The sequence below is a fragment of the Macrotis lagotis genome, chromosome 8 (genome assembly GCF_037893015.1).
Source record: "Macrotis lagotis isolate mMagLag1 chromosome 8, bilby.v1.9.chrom.fasta, whole genome shotgun sequence".
NCBI classification, from domain to species: Eukaryota; Metazoa; Chordata; class Mammalia; order Peramelemorphia; family Peramelidae; genus Macrotis; species Macrotis lagotis.
In genome coordinates this window covers 174,588,980-174,607,139 of record NC_133665.1, presented here as the reverse complement: position 1 = coordinate 174,607,139, position 18,160 = coordinate 174,588,980, and the positions used below count along the sequence as shown (strand labels likewise).

The 18,160-nt window shown below is 35.2% G+C and overlaps 1 protein-coding gene across 4 annotated transcripts in view; it reads right to left on the bottom strand.

The window, feature by feature from the left end:
• Window positions 1–18,160, bottom strand: part of FHIT (fragile histidine triad diadenosine triphosphatase) — an 896,014-nt gene that overhangs the window by 78,607 nt on the left and 799,247 nt on the right. For 2 of the 4 annotated variants that reach the window (XM_074198842.1, XM_074198841.1), the window contains exon 4: window positions 17,043–17,072. In XM_074198842.1, coding sequence (XP_074054943.1) covers window positions 17,043–17,072 — 30 coding nt within the window. Of the gene's footprint in view, window positions 1–11,756; window positions 14,045–17,042; window positions 17,073–18,160 lie in introns of those variants that run through there. The other 2 variants (XR_012471039.1, XM_074198843.1) reach the window with 2 other exon arrangements.

Below are 18,160 nucleotides of genomic sequence, written 5' to 3'. Positions count from 1 at the left end.
CAGCTGAAAAGAGAAGACCATGTGTTCCTTTATTGAAGCTCATTTACTGGGAGGTGAAAAATGGATGTTCATGGTAATTTCATTTTGAACTGATTTATTTCTAAATGGGAAAGAATTGACACTTGGTGAAGAAAGGGAAATAGTGGTCCAGGTGAGCAGCCAGATAGTCTTCTGGATAACAGTATTATTGTAAGCAGGAAATAAGAATATATAGAGAAAGAGAAGGTCAGTGGGGAAAGTCATTACCCACAATGAATACTTTTCTTTCTCCCAGGAGATTCCAGGTAAAGTATAAACTGACCAATATTTTGAGTTTATTTCTGACAGCTAAATCTAATCAAAGTTCATTTTTTTAGAAATCCAGTAGTTATTCATAATTAGATTGCACAGAAAATGAAATTATAAATTTGTCCCTGTGGCTATGGCCTTCATTTCCTAGAATATATTTCTCTTCCCCCAGGAACTTTTTTTTTAAATTCTTTGAGATCTAGGTTCAAAACAAGTTGTAAGATCGATAATTTACTGACATAGCCAATCTGCTTTGTCTTTAAACATATACATATATATATGCATATATATATATAGAGAGAGAGAGAGAGAGAGAATGATTTTGTCCACTCTTCCTAAAATCATTAATTCACAGTTACTCTTGACTTAAGTCTCTCTGCCAACCCCATTTACATACACACAATACACCCCCATATCTAAATTCATAAACACAATAGATTCATTTTTAATTTACTCATTTAGCACGAAGTTCATATGACAAAGTGACATGTTATTGAAAGCAAAAGAATGAACAGCTTCAATAGTCATTATATACCTGAAACTTAGGTGCAGGATAAAGTTGAATAGTAAAAATATAGGAATGGACAGGTTAATGGTTTGTCCTGAATTGCCTAAAAGTCACTCAAATTATTAGACTGGTTAAGCATTCAAACAGCAAAAAGAATCCATGGAACTAAATTCATTCAAGTAAAACATAGATTCTCCATCTTTTAGGCAAGAGTTAAATATTCTCTTTTAGTGAATGCTTGTCTACTAAACTATTTACCCTTGGGTCAAATGAGCCCATTTAAGCAGTGGTAGGGGATAGGTTTCTCAAAATAGCAAATGTTTTATGTTGATTCAACCTCAGAAGGAGACTGACTTTGAGGCTTAACAAACTGAATTGAAAAAGACATCCCATCATGCTTTGGAGGCTTCTGGATTTTTGTAATAATAGTAGCATGAAGGTCTTGTGGGTCTGATAGAACCAACACAGGCAGAAAACTCATTGATTGGAAAAGAGAATAACGATGGGGCACTTGTGTTCTGGAGAGCAAACTCCTCAAACTCAGGATGACTCTGTTTGAAAGTATGTCTTGTTGAAATGTTCTTTATTACTTGTGAGAATCACCTTTGGTTATCTTATGGGGGAGCTAATCTTGGAATCATATTTTTACCTTCCATGGCTGGGTAGTTTCATCAAAATTATACTGCAAGAACCTGATTACATCTGGGAATTTATACCATTTACAACCAACAGATGAATTGAAACACAAATAAAACCCTGTTGGGCTATTTTTCAGGGACTGGGAAAGAAAGCATAATAAACAGAGATGTTTTATGGAGCAAGGACTGACACATGGTCCCTTGGGTGGGAGTTTTGTAGATGAACATTAGGATAACTGGATTTCAGGATAATCTCTGGGAATATTTGTTGTGTTCCCCTTTTTGACTTTATCTTATTTATTTTTCAAAAATGTTCCCAATGAGATCAGGAGCTATCTCTAGCTCATCCTTACTTCTTAAGTAAAATCAAGGACAAGGGTTATTTATTTGAGAAAGTAAACTACCAGCAGGGAGGAAAAGAGGAGATTTCATTATCAGCTCCCTGCAAATATTATCTTTCCATTTGGGTGACTCAAGACAAATCTCAGGTTGTCATCTTAAGTCCCATCTCCCAAAAGTTAAAGATTATTCTGACTCAGTAGATTCTCAAAGATGTTTTTGTTTTATTGATGTGTCCATGTGGACAATCCCCTAGCTCTCTCCAGAGATGGGGTCTGCTACTACATTAATGTGTAGGATTGATGGAGTGTGACACATATAGTTAACATTTTAAGATTACCCTTTCCCAGTGCTATCATAATTCACTTTGAGAATAAAGACAACTTTCTCACTGTGTCTGGCCTGTAGGCCATTAGGGATCCCTACTAGCCCTGTATTGCTCACAAAGATGTCACTAGGAAGGTCATAGACTCTATTCTTCAGTGTTTTGTAAGGACATGACATTTATTATTCATAAGATTAATGTCCAACATGGTGCTTGGTCTACTTACTGCCTGATTAGTTGCATAGTACTCAGTCCTCAAATCTTTATATTTATTCTTAGATTTTAAAACTTACTTTTTTAAACACCTGAAGACAAAGGAAGGACATGTTGAGGCAATGGTAACAGGTGTAGTACTAGAGAGACAAGATGGCTCCTATAATTTCTCCCACCTCTAAAATTCTTGTGATTCTAAGGATTTGAATTCTTCACAATTACCTATTGACTACATTGTCATCAACTTCATGTCTAGATCATTGCCTAGTCAACGGGACTATTCATAAAGACACAAATCCTCAGTTTTTAAAATGTTATTTCCCTTAGTTAAGGAGTAATAAGACAGAGTCAACATGAAAGTAATTATATAGTTTGCTAATAACTGCTACCTATAGTGTATACTTTCAAATAATAAGATATATATATATATATATATATATATATATATATATATATATATATATATATATATATATGTGTGTGTATGTATATTGTTTCCTGTCTCTAGGATTTCATGTAATCCGATCCAATAGTTCTCCAGGACTCCATTTTCATTCATTCAATCTCTCATTCCCAACCAAGGCACCAGTCATTTCCTGCTGAGTCATTCGTAGATGAGGGATGGATGTATAGAGCATCATTTGGCTCAGACTTTTGTCTACCTTCATGGTTTGACTTTTGAGAATGATGGGAGGGGGGGACATGTTCAGATCTGTAAATTTCACTGATAAAAGAAATTCTAAATAAGTAAACTCTCTCCTCCAAAATAGACAAGCAGCTTTTCTCCAGTTTAAAATCTTAGAGTTCTCTAGGTCACCAAAAATTTAAATTATCTGCCCCAGAAACCACAGATATCAGAGATAAAACTAAAACATAGGCTCTTTATCTATTCTCACATGCTGACTCTCACAGTATTTCAATAAACTGGCTAATTCAATCAAATGGCTTGATACAAGTTAAGTAACTGAGTTATTTTTTTCCTCTTTCTTGTTGCTTGACTGAATTACTTAATTGATTTGTTCAGGTACCTAATCACCAACAGTCTTTCAGACCTAAATATAGAAAAATAAAAGTTAATCTGAACCAATCCAAAATGTTCTTAAATGACATATACAAAAGAATTGTTATCCAGTCTTTATATGAAGATTTCCAGAAGCAATGCACTGCACTTTGGCATAGTTCGAAGTTTTAGAAAGATTATCTTCACATCAACTCTAGATTTGCTTCTGCAGCTATCACCCGAACATTTTACATCAGTCCTCAGGAACCAAAGAGAACAAATCTAAACCATCTGACATCTGGAGACATCTAGCTTGCTCCCCTTGACTCTTCTAAGTTTTAAAGTGTAGCAGAATATAAATCCTTGAAGTTACCTTGCATTGATCAGAGAATCTAAATTGTAGTGCGTGACCATCATCACCTCATCAGAAAAGGCAAGAAGGTTGTTATCTAGAATAGAATGGCTCGGAACACCAGGAGAGCGTAACTACATATAAAAGAGAATCATCATATTTCAATTTAAGAACTTAAATAATATCCATATCCTCTTTAATCTGTATCTCAGGAATCATAATTGCTTCAAATTAAAAGTTGTAAGTTGTCAGTAACAGGAAACATAATGTTTCATTTTTCATTCCCTCAAAGTTATTGAGCCCCCACGAAAAACTTGTACAAAGAGAGCCCCTTCTTTGAAGATGGATTTCTCCATTGCAGCAAACATAGCAACCCAAAAGAAATGAACATTTGCTAAATATGACACAATATTTATGAAACTTAATTTTCTGTGATGTCTACAATGCTTATAGAATGCATGCTGCATATAAACACAGCTGCTGCTGGGTTAGAGAGCAAAGATAGAAGAGAGGGAAGAAGTCACAATCACCCATCAGTGCTTAGATTTCATGCATCACAACTCATCTGACCAACCATCAGGCTCACTTTTTGCTTTGCTTTGTTATTTAGATTTTTATTTTGATATTTCATATCAAATATAAAAAGTCAATCATTACACTGATCTTTAAAAGAAAAGCATGCAAAGGAATTAAAAAGGCCTACACCCTTAGTTTCCTTATTTTGCTTCTTTATTCTAGGTTGCTGTCAATTTTTCTTGAAAAATTCCACATTGGGAAAAAGCTAGGTGGGCAGTAGATAGAGTATCAGCCCTGGAGTTAGGAGGACCTGAGTTCAAATTTGGCCTCAGACACTTAATAAATTGCCTAGCTGTGTGACCTTGGGCAAGTCACTTGACCCCATTGTCTTAAATAATTATTTTTTTAAAAACCAACAAAAATTCCACATTGTTATGCAAAACCCCGGGCCTACTCCATAGAAATTGCTTTAAGATTGTTGCTTCTATGGTTTCTCTACACTCTAAGTTCTTAAGCATTGATAAATATAGCACTTACCCAGTTGGGAAACTTTAGCATGCTTAACTTTTGGATAATAATAAGAATCATAATAATAAATGCTTATTTTATAGCACTTTCTATTATCCAATAGTTTAATATGTATTATCTTGCTTGATCTTCAAACTAAAGCTGATATCAATGACATAACTGATGGTCTCAGTAAAAAATCCATTGCAAAAGGAGTCAGTAGTGAATCCATAGGTTTCTGAATCATGAACCATTCTATGCAAACTGAGGCTGGGAAGGAATATCTAGTTGAACCACTGTTGTATCTTTATAAAATTCTTTTTTATTAGTTATTAGATAAAAAGAATGTGTCTCATTTTGTTCTAGTCTCAAACCTGAATTACCAAAGGGTTCTAATTAAGTTCTACCCTCTAAAAATGCCAAATTACAGTAAAAGCAATTAAATTAAAAGTAAGTAGATTAGGGTAAAACTTGGGTTAGGAGCTGACCTGATATCTTCCCTCTCACTTCTTTTATTAGTTCTCTGCCAGGAGAGTAGAACATTGGCCCAATTATTCCCTAACATTTAGCATCCTCTGCTAGAGTTACCATGTGGTGTGACCAGTGGAGCCATTTAGGACTTTTCTTATGAGAAAAAAAGGGAAAGGACAAAAATTAGACAAATATTTGAAAAAAAGAGACTTCATTTTTCTCCAAATATTACTTTTAAAAATGAGTGTTTAAAAGACCTTATTTGATATCGGTAAATAATGTAAAATTTTTGAAATATGAAATTAGTCACAGATTCTCAACTGCAAGATGAAGAATCAAGATTATTTAAGCAAAGAGAATGAGAAAGAGAACTCTAGAGAGAAATAAACAAATTCCTTTTAAAGAGGTCAAATTTAAAATTATGGTCTATATTTGGAGATGGCAGCTAGGTGGCTCTGTGGATAGAGTACTGGGTTTTGAATCAAAAAGACTCATCATCAGGAGTTTAAATCTAGCCTCAGACCCTTACTAGCTCTGTACCCCTGGGAGAGTCACTTGTCACTGTTTGTCTCAGGTACTCATTTTGAAAATGGACTAGGGAAGGAAATGACAAAGCAGTCTAGTACTCTTTGCGAAGAAAACACCAAAAGTGACCACAGAGATTTGGGCACGATTGAAATGACACAATAGCAACTATATTTCAGAACTCTGTATTTACCAATAAGATTTATGTATATAGATAACTGTATTTTGTTGCTGTCACCTTTCAATAACTTTCATGTAATTTGAAACTTTATCAATTTGAAAGGATTAAATAGGTCTGATTAAGTTCAAATAAAATACTCCAATCACACAAGTTCAAAAGTTAGAATATTACAGATCACTGATTGAATGAATGAATGGAAAAGCATTTTAATATACCTTCACTTTATTTTGTACAAATAACTGCCTAAAGAGCAAGGGTTACAAAAAGAAGTATTAAGATACCATCTACTGTTAAGAAGCACAGAAAACAAAAAAAAGAAAGGGCAGATGCAAGGTAGATGAAAAGATCCAGAAGTAATATCATCAATAATATAGAAGCGAAATCATCAATTAAAAATGCTAAAGCAATGATATGGGTAGCATAGTATGAATAGTAACAATGATAATAGTCGTCCTTCGATTTTTTTAAGACAATCACACTGACCAAATTAATAGTGGCATGACTTGCAGAATTATGTTTATTATAATGAATAGTATGCTGTGAAAGGTACTTTCCTTTTCCAGAACCACCCCATGTCCTGATTTGATAGGAAATAGGACTATTAATGATGGTCTGGGTGCTGTGGGAGTCTCTTGACTTCTGAATTGGTTTCTCTTCCTCCCATAACAGTGAGGTACCTTAGCTTACCATCAATGCTGGGCAAGTACCAGTATGTGATTTCTAGAGGTAGGATGTGACAAATTTATCTCTTGATAGGCTAATCAGCTTTCTTCTCAGACCTTCACCTTCAATCATGCTGCCCCCAGAACTCAAAAACTTTGGTTTCCCAGAAGCTGCATGAGAATAATGTTGTCATATCACTAGTTAGCATGTTTGGAATTAAAACACTATCTGATCATCTTTGAACCTCCAACTTTCACTCTAGAATAATGAAATCATTTTCCAAGAATGCTTTTGTTCATCAAGAATGGAAGTATAGTATTAGAATAGATGGCAAAGCCAGAAGACATTGGATTTCATAGGGAACTTAGATGGTAGTGCTGATGAACTGCCATCTTAACTAACTATGAAACCTAAAGTCCTTGGGGCTCTGGCATCTAATCAGAAGAAATGAGAAAAGTTAAGAAGCTTTGGCAAAGGATCTTCTGAGAATAGGAGCCTCTTCTATCTACCCAGTTACTGTGTCTGGGTTCTGCCACAGCCAGGGCAGCAGGGTGGAAATGAATAGAGTGATTCCAGTGATGGATCACAGATTTAGAGAGCCAAAAGGGAACTCAGAATTCAATCCAGACCAGCTTAATCAATTGAAAAGTGAGGAGAAAGAGTTCCAAAGAGATTTAGAGAATCAAACAAAGTGAACTAGGTAAGAGGCAAAGTTAAGAATCAAACTCAGTTCCCTAGATGCTGATCACATCTACCTTTCCATGACATCACAATTCAGAGGGAAATTCAGTTTAGAATTTGAGCTCTGGAAAATCCATTAATGAAGCCTCAAAGGGTCAGAAATACAAGAAAAGTACATCGATTATAGAACTAGGATGTGATGTGCTCTTCAGTTTTAAAAGACTCTTGAAAGGGATTGGACAAATAAACAAGAAAGGGGTAGAAATCAACAGAGACAACCATCAATTCTTCTGTTCTGTGAGTGAAGGAGCATTAAAATGTGCAAAATTATGCACCCTTAAGGGGCCAGTCGCATCTTTCTGCTCCTCTCAAAAAAAGATGGAGGAAGAGGTCCAGTGATTGGTTTTATAGCCAACATTCATAATACAATTCAGACTTGTTTCTATCAGCAGATCATTGTTCCAGGCCCTCTGTCATTGATCTGTGTTGCCTTGAGAGAATACAAGATCCATGGCATTTCTCATGATTACAAATAGCCTACAAAAATAAAGACCTGTTGCTAGTCATATGACTCTAGATGAGTCACTTAACTCTTATTTTTGTTTTTTAGGTTTTTGCAAGGCAAATGGAGTTAAGTGGTTTGCCCAAGGCCACACATCTAGGTAATTATTAAATGTCTGGGACCGGATTTGAACCCAGGTACTCCTGACTCCAAGGCCGGTGCTTTATCCGCTACGCCACCTAGCCGCCCCCACTTAACTCTTATTGACTTTCCAAAAAAAAAAGCTATAGCTAGTTTTGTTGTAAAGTATTACAAATATATTCTAGAACTTGATTTACTTTACCTTAACATCATTTTCAAAGAAGGATTTAGATCATTAAATGTTATTTATAGCATTCCAAGTCAAGACAGCATCTCTGTCCTCACATTCAAATACATGGGAATCTATTCTATAAGTAGGTAAATACATAAAATGAGATGCCAATCCATGCATTCTTACATTCCTCAACAGCTCCCCAGAACCTGGGAGCATAAATCGTGCATACAAATAAAGAAGACAGCTCTTTAACTTATTTAGATGAAACCAAAAGCCAAGGCAATCTGTTGTATATGATGCGGTGTGTCTGGATGTGAGATATTGTTCAAGAAATGTCCTTCATCATTCACATTATGATACATTTACTCATCAATTCAGAAGTTTAAAAACTTTCTTTTATATAACTTATATGTATTTAGACACACATTTTCCCCTCAGTAACAAAGTCCCTAGTAGACAATAAAAATTAAAATTCCTAAAGCTATTTAATCACAATTATTTAAAGAATTATTTATCTTGTTCCCAAGGCAGAGCCCAAAAAGTAATTACTGCTATCTTAGTAATTATTAAGAAAACTCCCCTGTGTTGGTTTCAGGACGTGAAAAGTATGTCTTTATATTTGGGATTCAGGACTTATACCCGTATATAAGTAAAGTATATCTGATAAATAGTCTTATAATATGATTTCAGGTTGTTTGACTTGGCATTCATTTCCCTTTTTAGTATGGCAAAAATACAGGTTATCCTGGAAGAGAATTCACACCTAAGTTATCAACTGGAATTCTTTTATATGGATAAAAATCAGGCTTATAGGCTAATGGTATAGTGCTATCTTTTAGCATATACTATGATGTTTTAAGGGATGTTATTTGAAGTCAATGTTAAGGGAAAGTGTGGGACTGGACTTTTTTTTTTTAAATCCTTGAGTATCTGGAATTCTTAGTAGAAATTCTTGGTCAATCAGAAACTTGGGGGTAGAATCAGTGAATCAAGAGAAAATAAATATTCCCTTTTTTATTCTTTCCCTTCTCTCTTTAACTCTTTGCTCTGTAGCCTATGCCTCCCCAAATTAACTGAAATAACATTTTTCAAATGTCATTCAATGACCTGCTAACTGTTAAGTCCAATACCCTTTTTATACTTCTTTCCACCTTCTCTGCAGCATTTGACATTGCCAAACACCCTTTCTTCTTGACATTCTCTTCTCCCTGCCCTTCTATGTTGTTAAATTTTCTGGCTAGGTTTCTTTTCTGATTACTCCTTTCTTATTAACTCCCTAGTTTACCTTTCTCCTTCCATTCATAAAATAGGGAAAATTTCTAGGATAAAATTAATATACCTAGGTTTCTCCTCTTATCACTTCCTTGGAGATTACATCCATTCTTGAACTTTCAATTATTGTCTCTAAGATGAAGACTCCCAAATCTATATAAATGACTCTTATTTATCTGTCTGTCTGTCTGTCTACTTATCTATCTATCTATCTATCTATCGATCTATCGATCTATCTATCTATATCAGACTTATAAGCTAATGGTATAGAATTGGTCTTTTAGCTTATGTGACTGTGTTTTCAGGGATGTTATTTCAAGTCATTGTTCATTGAAATTGTGGGACTGGATTTTTTTTCTTTCTTTCTATCTACATAGATAAGTCCTTCATAAACTTCCTTCCTTTCCATTTTACTTCTGCCTTCCTCCCCTCTGTATACTGGTGTCACTGGTCTCTTGCTGATCCTCACACAGGATGCCCCATATTCTAAATATTTTCATTAGCTATCCCCTAAGAATGTTCTGCCACATCTCTATCTCATGACTTCCCTGTATTCCTTTAAGTCTGAGTTCAGTTTCATCTTCTGCAAGAAGTTTTTGGTGGTTTAATTCTAGTGTCTTCCCTCTGTGGATTTTCCCATTTATCCCATCAGGAGCTTGTTTATACGTAATAGTTTGTGTATTGTATCTTCCATTAGACTGTGAGTTCCTTGAGACCTGGGATTGTTTTTTTCACCTTCTTTATGTCCCCCTAGTGCCTGATATAGTAGAATCTTAATAAATGTTAGTTGACTGACTATATCTTCTAACCCCAATTTCTTCTCACTGCCTTATATTTCTAATCACAGGATCACAGCATATTGGAATTAGATACATGAAAACATTGGGAGAGTATGGGACTGTGAGGCTGCCACACACAAACAGAAATAAGAGTAAACAGACAAAAGGATCATTTTCTGAGCACTTACTAGGTGCTAAGCTACTATGTGTTAGGTCATGGGTATTAGGAAATGACTGATTGTATTGTCATTTGAATTGCCTGGATAAGGAAGGAAGATGGCATTATATGAGTAACCTGGAAAGAAGAACATTAGAGGTCACAGGAATGAATTTAGACTCCTTAGTAGATCCCTAGGTTCAATGTCCAATAAAAAACTATTATTCCTGTATTAACTTATTTCATCCTTATGTCTCCCTATTGCCCTTCCCCATTAAATATTTTTAAGGTAAAAGAAAACTCTTATGACAGTCCAGTAAAACAGATTTTTCCATTGGTCATGTACAAAAATGTATGTGTCATTTTATATTTTACATTCATCTTTTCTCTGTCAGGACAAGTTTTGTTGTTATCTTATTGTCTTTGCAGTTAATCAGTTATAAAGTTTTTCAAATTCCAATGCCTTTATTTTATAGATAAGGAAACTGAGGTTCAAGTTGAGTGACATATTTATAGTCACTTAGCTAGTAAATGACAGAGATAGAATTTAAATCCTAGTTTCACACTCTTCCCAATATCCAGTGCTGTCAGCTAAGAAGACATCATTAATCCTTAAATCAGAGGTTCTTGGCCCTTTTGTGTGTTATGAACTCTCTTGGCAGTCTGGTTACCCCTTCTCAGCATAATGTTTGTTGCTAAATTCATAACTGAAATAAATATTAACTTTAAGTTAGAGGTTAATGAAAATGAAGCTGCTGACTGATTTCATGGACATCTTGAACTCTATCCATGGATATTTCACCTTCATTGAAGAAAATGGTGGTGTCTTTGGAGAAGAAATTATGATAAAATTTGTTAGTGCCTATCATCTGATGAAAACTTATTGCTAGACATGGAGTTGAAGATGAAGGAAAGAGTAACTGGGATTTTGGAAGGGGCAGTTTGTGAAAAGCAGCTTCTGGATACAGAAATGAGTAACTTAAACAGTATCTCAATTGGGGCACACCAACAAAGTAACATAGAGAGTGTTATCCTCCACAATGAAACTGATTGGTACCCTAAGACCAAGTCTCTGTAGTACCAGGTAAAAAGCCAATTATAAAAAAAGCATTACATTAAGATAATTAAATTATCTGAGTAATTTAATCTGCTGTGTAGGTATCACCTATGAGAAGAAGATTCCCTGGCTCCTACTTTCTCTGGTTAATATAAGCTTAATAAGTTCAGAAAATTGAATAAAAGTTAAAATTAAAATAATTAATAATTAAACAAACTAAATAATTAAAGTAAAAATAAATTCAATGAAAATAAATAAATCCTATGAAAACATGTAGTATAGCAATTAACTTCCAAAATAAAATGGAAAACAAATATTACATGAAGATAAGATAGTCAAATCATCTGCCAACCATTCATCCCCAAGAGAATCACTGTTCTTTGAACAATAAACGAAAGGCAAATAATTCAGCAAAAAAGCTACTGGATCGGTATTCAGTCCCAGTTTTTTTCAGAAACTTGCTATGTGGTCCTGAGAAATTAGAATTCTTCTATGTCCATTTCCTCATCTATATGGAGCATTTAATGTTTTCTCTTACACATAAGCTCCCATTAGAACTACTCTGAGTCTGAGTTACTCTGACATTCAATACCATGGCTCATAAGATCCCTCCAATGTGGTTTTTCTCATTTTCTAAACTAGAGGACATACAAATTCAAAGTAAAAAGACATTTGTTTAAGTAACACAGTAAATAAAACTGACAAGAAGAGGTTCTTCCCCTCCTACATATTGCTTATCCACTCTTCATAAGTTTACACATGGCCAGTGAAAGGAAGGTACACATGGAGAGACTATACAGAATCCAGAAACATGTCTAGAGGGGCATCCTTAGGGAATCTCTGTATCCAGGGAACATACATGGAAAAGACATATGTCCACATGTCTAAGGTATAACACATACTCAGACATGGAGTTGGTGGCTCTAACCTCCAACATTATAGAGCTCTGGTAATAGCATTTCACCTTTCTCTGAAATTCCCTGTAGGGTATCACACTTTTTTCCACTGCGCACTCTGCCTCTGTGCTGAGTCCCATCTCTGCTGTCCAAGGTACTAACTCATAATCATTACACTGTTCTCTCCTACTACCTGATGGGATTCAGTTACTTAGTCGTTTCAGGGTCACCTGCTGCTCTCTTTGTGCTTATATTGAATTTATTCTGCACAGGCAGAACACATAGACACCTGTTGTCTCATCCAACAGAATACAAACTTGAGAATAAGGACTATTTCATTTTTTTTCTCCTTTGTGATTCCAGGACCTTGTATATAGGTGCTTAATAATAAATGTTTATTATTTGGTTGAGAGATAACTGGCATAGGAGAGGGAAAATATTAATTTGGGAGCCAGTGGCCTTCAATTCAAATCCTGACTTGGTCATTTACTACCTGTGTGATAAACCATTTTTGGTCCTCGGTTTCCTAATTTATAAATTGAGAGAATTGAACCATATGGCATATGAGGTCTACTTAAATTTATTCTCCCATGGTTAATTTTATCTATAAGGATACAGATCCTAGAAAGTTTCTCCCTTGGCTAGGAGAGTTACAGCTCTCTTTGCATAGCTGAAGGTCAGGAACCACACTACACTCATCCAGGAAGCTGCCAATAAAAGCAAGATGAAGTTTATTCTGTTAAACACATCTGATAGTGGCTGATTCAAATCCCAAGGTCCCATGCAACTGGCTTAAGAAAGTCCTTGTCACTTCAGCTTCATCCTTAAATGGGATGTTGTATCCCTTGGTGGACACAGCTCAAATAAAATAAAACCAAACAAAATAACATGGAATCACAGAAACCATGTGAAGGTCTGCCGTATTGGATTGAGCCTCACCCTCAAGATCATGTTTGACCTGGGAATCAGAATAAAAGCTAGATAGAGAGGGAAAGGTCAGGGCCCTCTACATTTCTGGTCTACCTTCCTGCATTGATGATTTATATCTGTCAGCAGCAAAATCTCTCTTCTTTCTTTTACCTTCATCAATGCACAAAATTGCTGTCTCTCTCAATGTTAACTGAAATGATTGGACTATTTCATCTTTAAGCATCTTCCTTCCTGCTCAAACATTCTTATCTAAGTATTTATGTTCAGAGCATCTTTCACACAAAGATAGGGAAAGGATCCAGTTTTGATGTTCTTCAATACATATTGAGAATATATCCCTGTCCCCAATTCCCTATGTCAAAGAATATTAGTTGCAGTATTAAACAATCACCTTGTACAAGTCACATCTGGTAAAGTAAAGGATATTCATTATTTTTCATGTAATTTCAGTTATCCTTACCTTAGCCTCCTCCCCTTACTTTTTCCAAATAAGCCTAATGGACCATCCCCAGTAGATTCTGTTTGAACTCTTGATTGAATATAAAGAGTCATTTCTTAATATTCCATATTAATGGGCATGAAAGACATTTTTTAATTCCCTCCAAGTAACTCCCTCAGAATGCTGATTTTATCTAAATATTATTTAGCAAAATAAAACACTCTCAAATATCCACTCTTGAATTAAAAAGGCAAGTGTTTCACCCCAGCCACCAATTTATTTACTCTGCTAATGTCAAAATATTGTTTAGGAAGTCATGATGAAAGAATATCATTTTCACCTGTACCCATCATGGCTCCCCCACAATCTGGCATCAATCCTTTTCTTCAGCAAGCGTCTGTCGACCTGTTCAGTGTCAGCTCTTACAGTAAATTGCCTTCTGTATCACACATTTCCCCATCTTCCCTGAGGCCTTTTTCTTTTTAAACTCTGTCTCAAGCAGTAAAAAAAACACATACAGACTAAGGTCAAAACTGCAAATTAGAAAGAAGAGAAAGGTTTGGGGTTTTTTCCCCCAACATTTAGTGCTGAGTGTTATCTTAATCCACTCAATGGCTTCTTGTAACTATCTAATCTTATTTTACAAAACACAAAACTAACTATATCTCAACTTTCCTTTGATTTTCAGTATGGAAAAAATAGCCTTTATCTAATATGGAAGCACAGAATCTAGGGATTTGCATTTGTACCTTAGAAAGTTAAACATAGCTGCAGACTCATACTGCATTTTATCTTAAAAAAAACTAGGCAAGTGGAGAATATCCCAATAAATCCTGCCTTTCCTCCTACTAGTACACTTAAAATCGAGTTTTAAGCTTCACTAGCTCTATCAGCCTTGAATTTCAGTAAGGAGGAGGACTAGAGAAGTGGCAGAAGAAGGATGAAAGGAAGGGGTGAGGAAGACCTGGAACATGCTTATTCATGAATAGAAGAAGCCACAATTTTTAATTGCAATTATTGCTTTAGGGGGACTAGACCTGTAATTTAATTAGTATCAAAGAACTATATAGGCAATTAGATGGCAAAGGGAATAGAGCACTAGGTCCAGAGTCAAGAAGGCCTGAGTTCATATTTGGCCTCTGAAATTTAATAGTTGAGACTCTAGGCAGGTTACTTAACCTCTCTCTGCCCCAATTTTTCCTCATCTGTAAAATGAGGGTAATGATTATACCTACTTTCATGATTGTAGTGAGGACAAAATGAGATCATATTTCTAAAGTAATTAGCAAACTCTAAAGTAGTATATAGATGCTTATCATCATCATCATTACAATTATTGAAATCCCAATGGGGATTGGGATTAATGTAATCGATGCAATTTTAACCTGAGGTATAACTTGTAATCTTAGAGAATTGTCTCAGCAATTAGTTATGAAGTGACTTTTATTCCAAATCTAAAAAAGAAGCCGTTTCATAGATGTGACTTGAAACAGGACCCCTTGTATTTGAGACCAGCTCTTTAGCCCACAACATAGATTAATCAATGGAATTAATAAGTTACTAATAAATACAAGGAAAGCTAACAGTTCTACCTTGCCATTCTGGTAATTGAGTCAATTAGTCCAAAAAAGGCAAACAATAGAAAGGGTACTTTCAAATAATTTTAAATAAATTCCATTTGAGAGAAGATTGGGGGGGGGGGCAAAGAACTGTATTGGAGTGGCCATTTGCACTACAGAAATGGGTCGTCTCATACTTTTATTAATCTTTGCTAGCTCCTGAATTAGCATAAGTTCTATGAAGTGTCTGGGGGCAAAACCCTAGTCTCCTTACCAGAGTTATAACCCTGAAAGTAAATACTATATAGGCAAAAAGAGCCAACCCTCCATTTGTTCATCTTCATACCAGTAAATCAGAAGATTTTTTAATGACAATAAAGGATTGGTTACTAATTACTGGTATGAGCATAAACAATAGAAGTTGAGGATTGGGCTAAATTAATAATGACTTCTCTTTAATTATCTCCAATTTAGTTGGGTATATATCTTATTTGCACCTAGTTTTGATTGTGTGTGTGTGTGTGTGTGTGTGTGTGTGTGTGTGTGTGCACATGCACATGCACTCCTCTAATAAAGCTACCCTATGGCAAGGTCTGTCTTTTGTCTTTCTTTGTATCTTCAGCCCTTAGTTCCGTGCTTGGCACATAACAGGTCATTAATAAATGTATATTGATTTACTGACTATCCCACATGGAGATATTTTATTGGGTTTCTTTACATGTTTTTTTAAGAAAGGAAAGGCAAAAATGACAAAAAAGAAAGGTGATCAGTGTTGGAGGGGATGGAAAAACTAGGACACTTATTGCATTGTTGGTAGAGTTGTGAACTGATCCTTTCTATAGAACAGTTTGTAATTACACCCAAAGGGCAATCAAACTGTTCATAACCTTGGATCCAGCAATACTACTACTACTACTACTAAGTCTGCATCCCAAACAGATAAAAAAAAGGGGAAAGACCCACATGTACAAAAATATTTATAGCAGCTCTATAGTGGCAAAGATTGGAAATTGAGGGGATGCCTATCAATTGGGGAAATGACTGAACAAATTTTGGTAAATGAATGTGATGAAGTACCATTATTCTATAAGAAATTATGAGGGAAAGAAATTCAGAAAAGCCTGGAAAAAAGTTGCATGAACTGATGCTGAGTGAAATGATCAGAATCAAAAGAACATTATTCACACCAACAACATGAGGTGATGATCAACCTTGATGGACTAGTTCATTTCAGCAGGACAATAATCAAATACAATTCTAAAGGACTTGTGATAGAAATACCATCTGTAGCCAGAGAAAGAACTATCGAGTCTGAATGAAGACAAAAGGATTATTTTCAATTTATAAAATTTGTTTTGTGGTTTTTTTCCTTCTCATGTTTTTTTTTTCTCATTTGTCCTGATTTTTCTTTTATAACATGACTAAAATAGAAATATGTTTAACATAGCTACACATGTATATCTTATATTAGATTACTCACTGTCAGGACAATTAATTTGAGTGACTTGATAACTCTAATCAATAGAATGAGCAATTATAATTCCAGAGCATTCATGATGAAACATATCAGATACTTCTTTAATATATATAATAGACTTAGGGTACAGAAGGAAATACATGTTTTTTAGACATGGCCAATATGCGAGTCACTTTTGTTTAACTATAGCATTTGTTACAAGGGATTCCATGATCCTTTTTTCCTTTTTTCGGTCATAAGGGATGAAGGGAGGGAAATGGATACTTTTAATTAGGAAAAATAAGTTGAGCCATATTGCCCTGCACAATTCCAATAATTTAAATGTTTGTAGCAATATTGGATAAAGGATACCTGCAATCCAAATAACTCAAAAGACTGCTATAGTTAGTTTTTAATTATTAAGTCTCATAATCCTTCCTTATTTATTTGTATGTCTATAAAAAGCACTCACCTTCACCGTTTGTCCAGCTTCAGGCCCATCCTGTAATCAAAAACCAAACAAACAAACAAACAAACAAAAACAAAGGATTGAGTTTAGGGTAGACTGCCTGGGTCTCATAGTTATTCAGAAAAACTATTCATCTATAATTTATATCCAATTTCGCTGCGTGCTGATTTATAGTACTCTCATGGGCCATTCAACTTCAAGCATTTGAAAAGAGACATTTTTCCATTTCTGCCTGAGACTAAGTGAGGTTAGATATAAAAATATTATAAATTATACAAAGTATCATTCTTCCTTGCTCCTCTATATGCTTACCACTCATGGCTCTGCTTTAAAGGAAGGCTGAGGACCATTTGAGGATGTGAAGCATAACATCTTGCAAGTGTCTTTAAATCAGAGGCAGTTTAATTAATGTCTGATCAGCCTAAGTTTTTACATAGAGAAACTAATTTAACTAAATGGATAAAATAGGGGTCTAGAATTTCCATACTAGGCCAAAAGAAGTTGTTCATTTTTTTTCTCTATCATTAACACTGAGAAAAGCATAGACAAGTTGCACCAAGGTTCCTAATCCCTTTGCTCTCCTGCCTCCCACTCCAACTGCACCATCAGCTCCTGGTTCCCGTCCCTCTGACCTACCCAGAAACCCATGGAACATGTTAACCAGGCCTGGGCATTAAGCCAGTCCAAAACCTATTAAATATGTTAGGCATAACTGATAGCAGATGTCAGCCTCATTTCAGGAATGAACCAGCTCTTTCAGAAATCAAAGCAAAGAAATGGCCTTAGTCATCTCCTGGAAGAGTGAATTTTGCTTGTTAACATGCAGCACCTCACACTGCACAGACAGAGGTGGGAGGGAAGCAGAGGGACAACTTAAAAATAAAAATGTTTATTGAAGGAATGAATGGATGGATGATTTCTTGGGAGGCATTTACAATTTTCTTCACCTGTTTACTTGAACTTAGTCTGTCTATACACTCAGAAGAAACAATAGATTTTGTCTACAAAGAACCACTAAAACATTTGGTTAAAGAAATGGCACCCATTAAGATAGAGAAGACATGAGAGCAAAAAAAAAATCTATTTTCAAGGTCCAATCACCACTTTTGTGATAATTATGT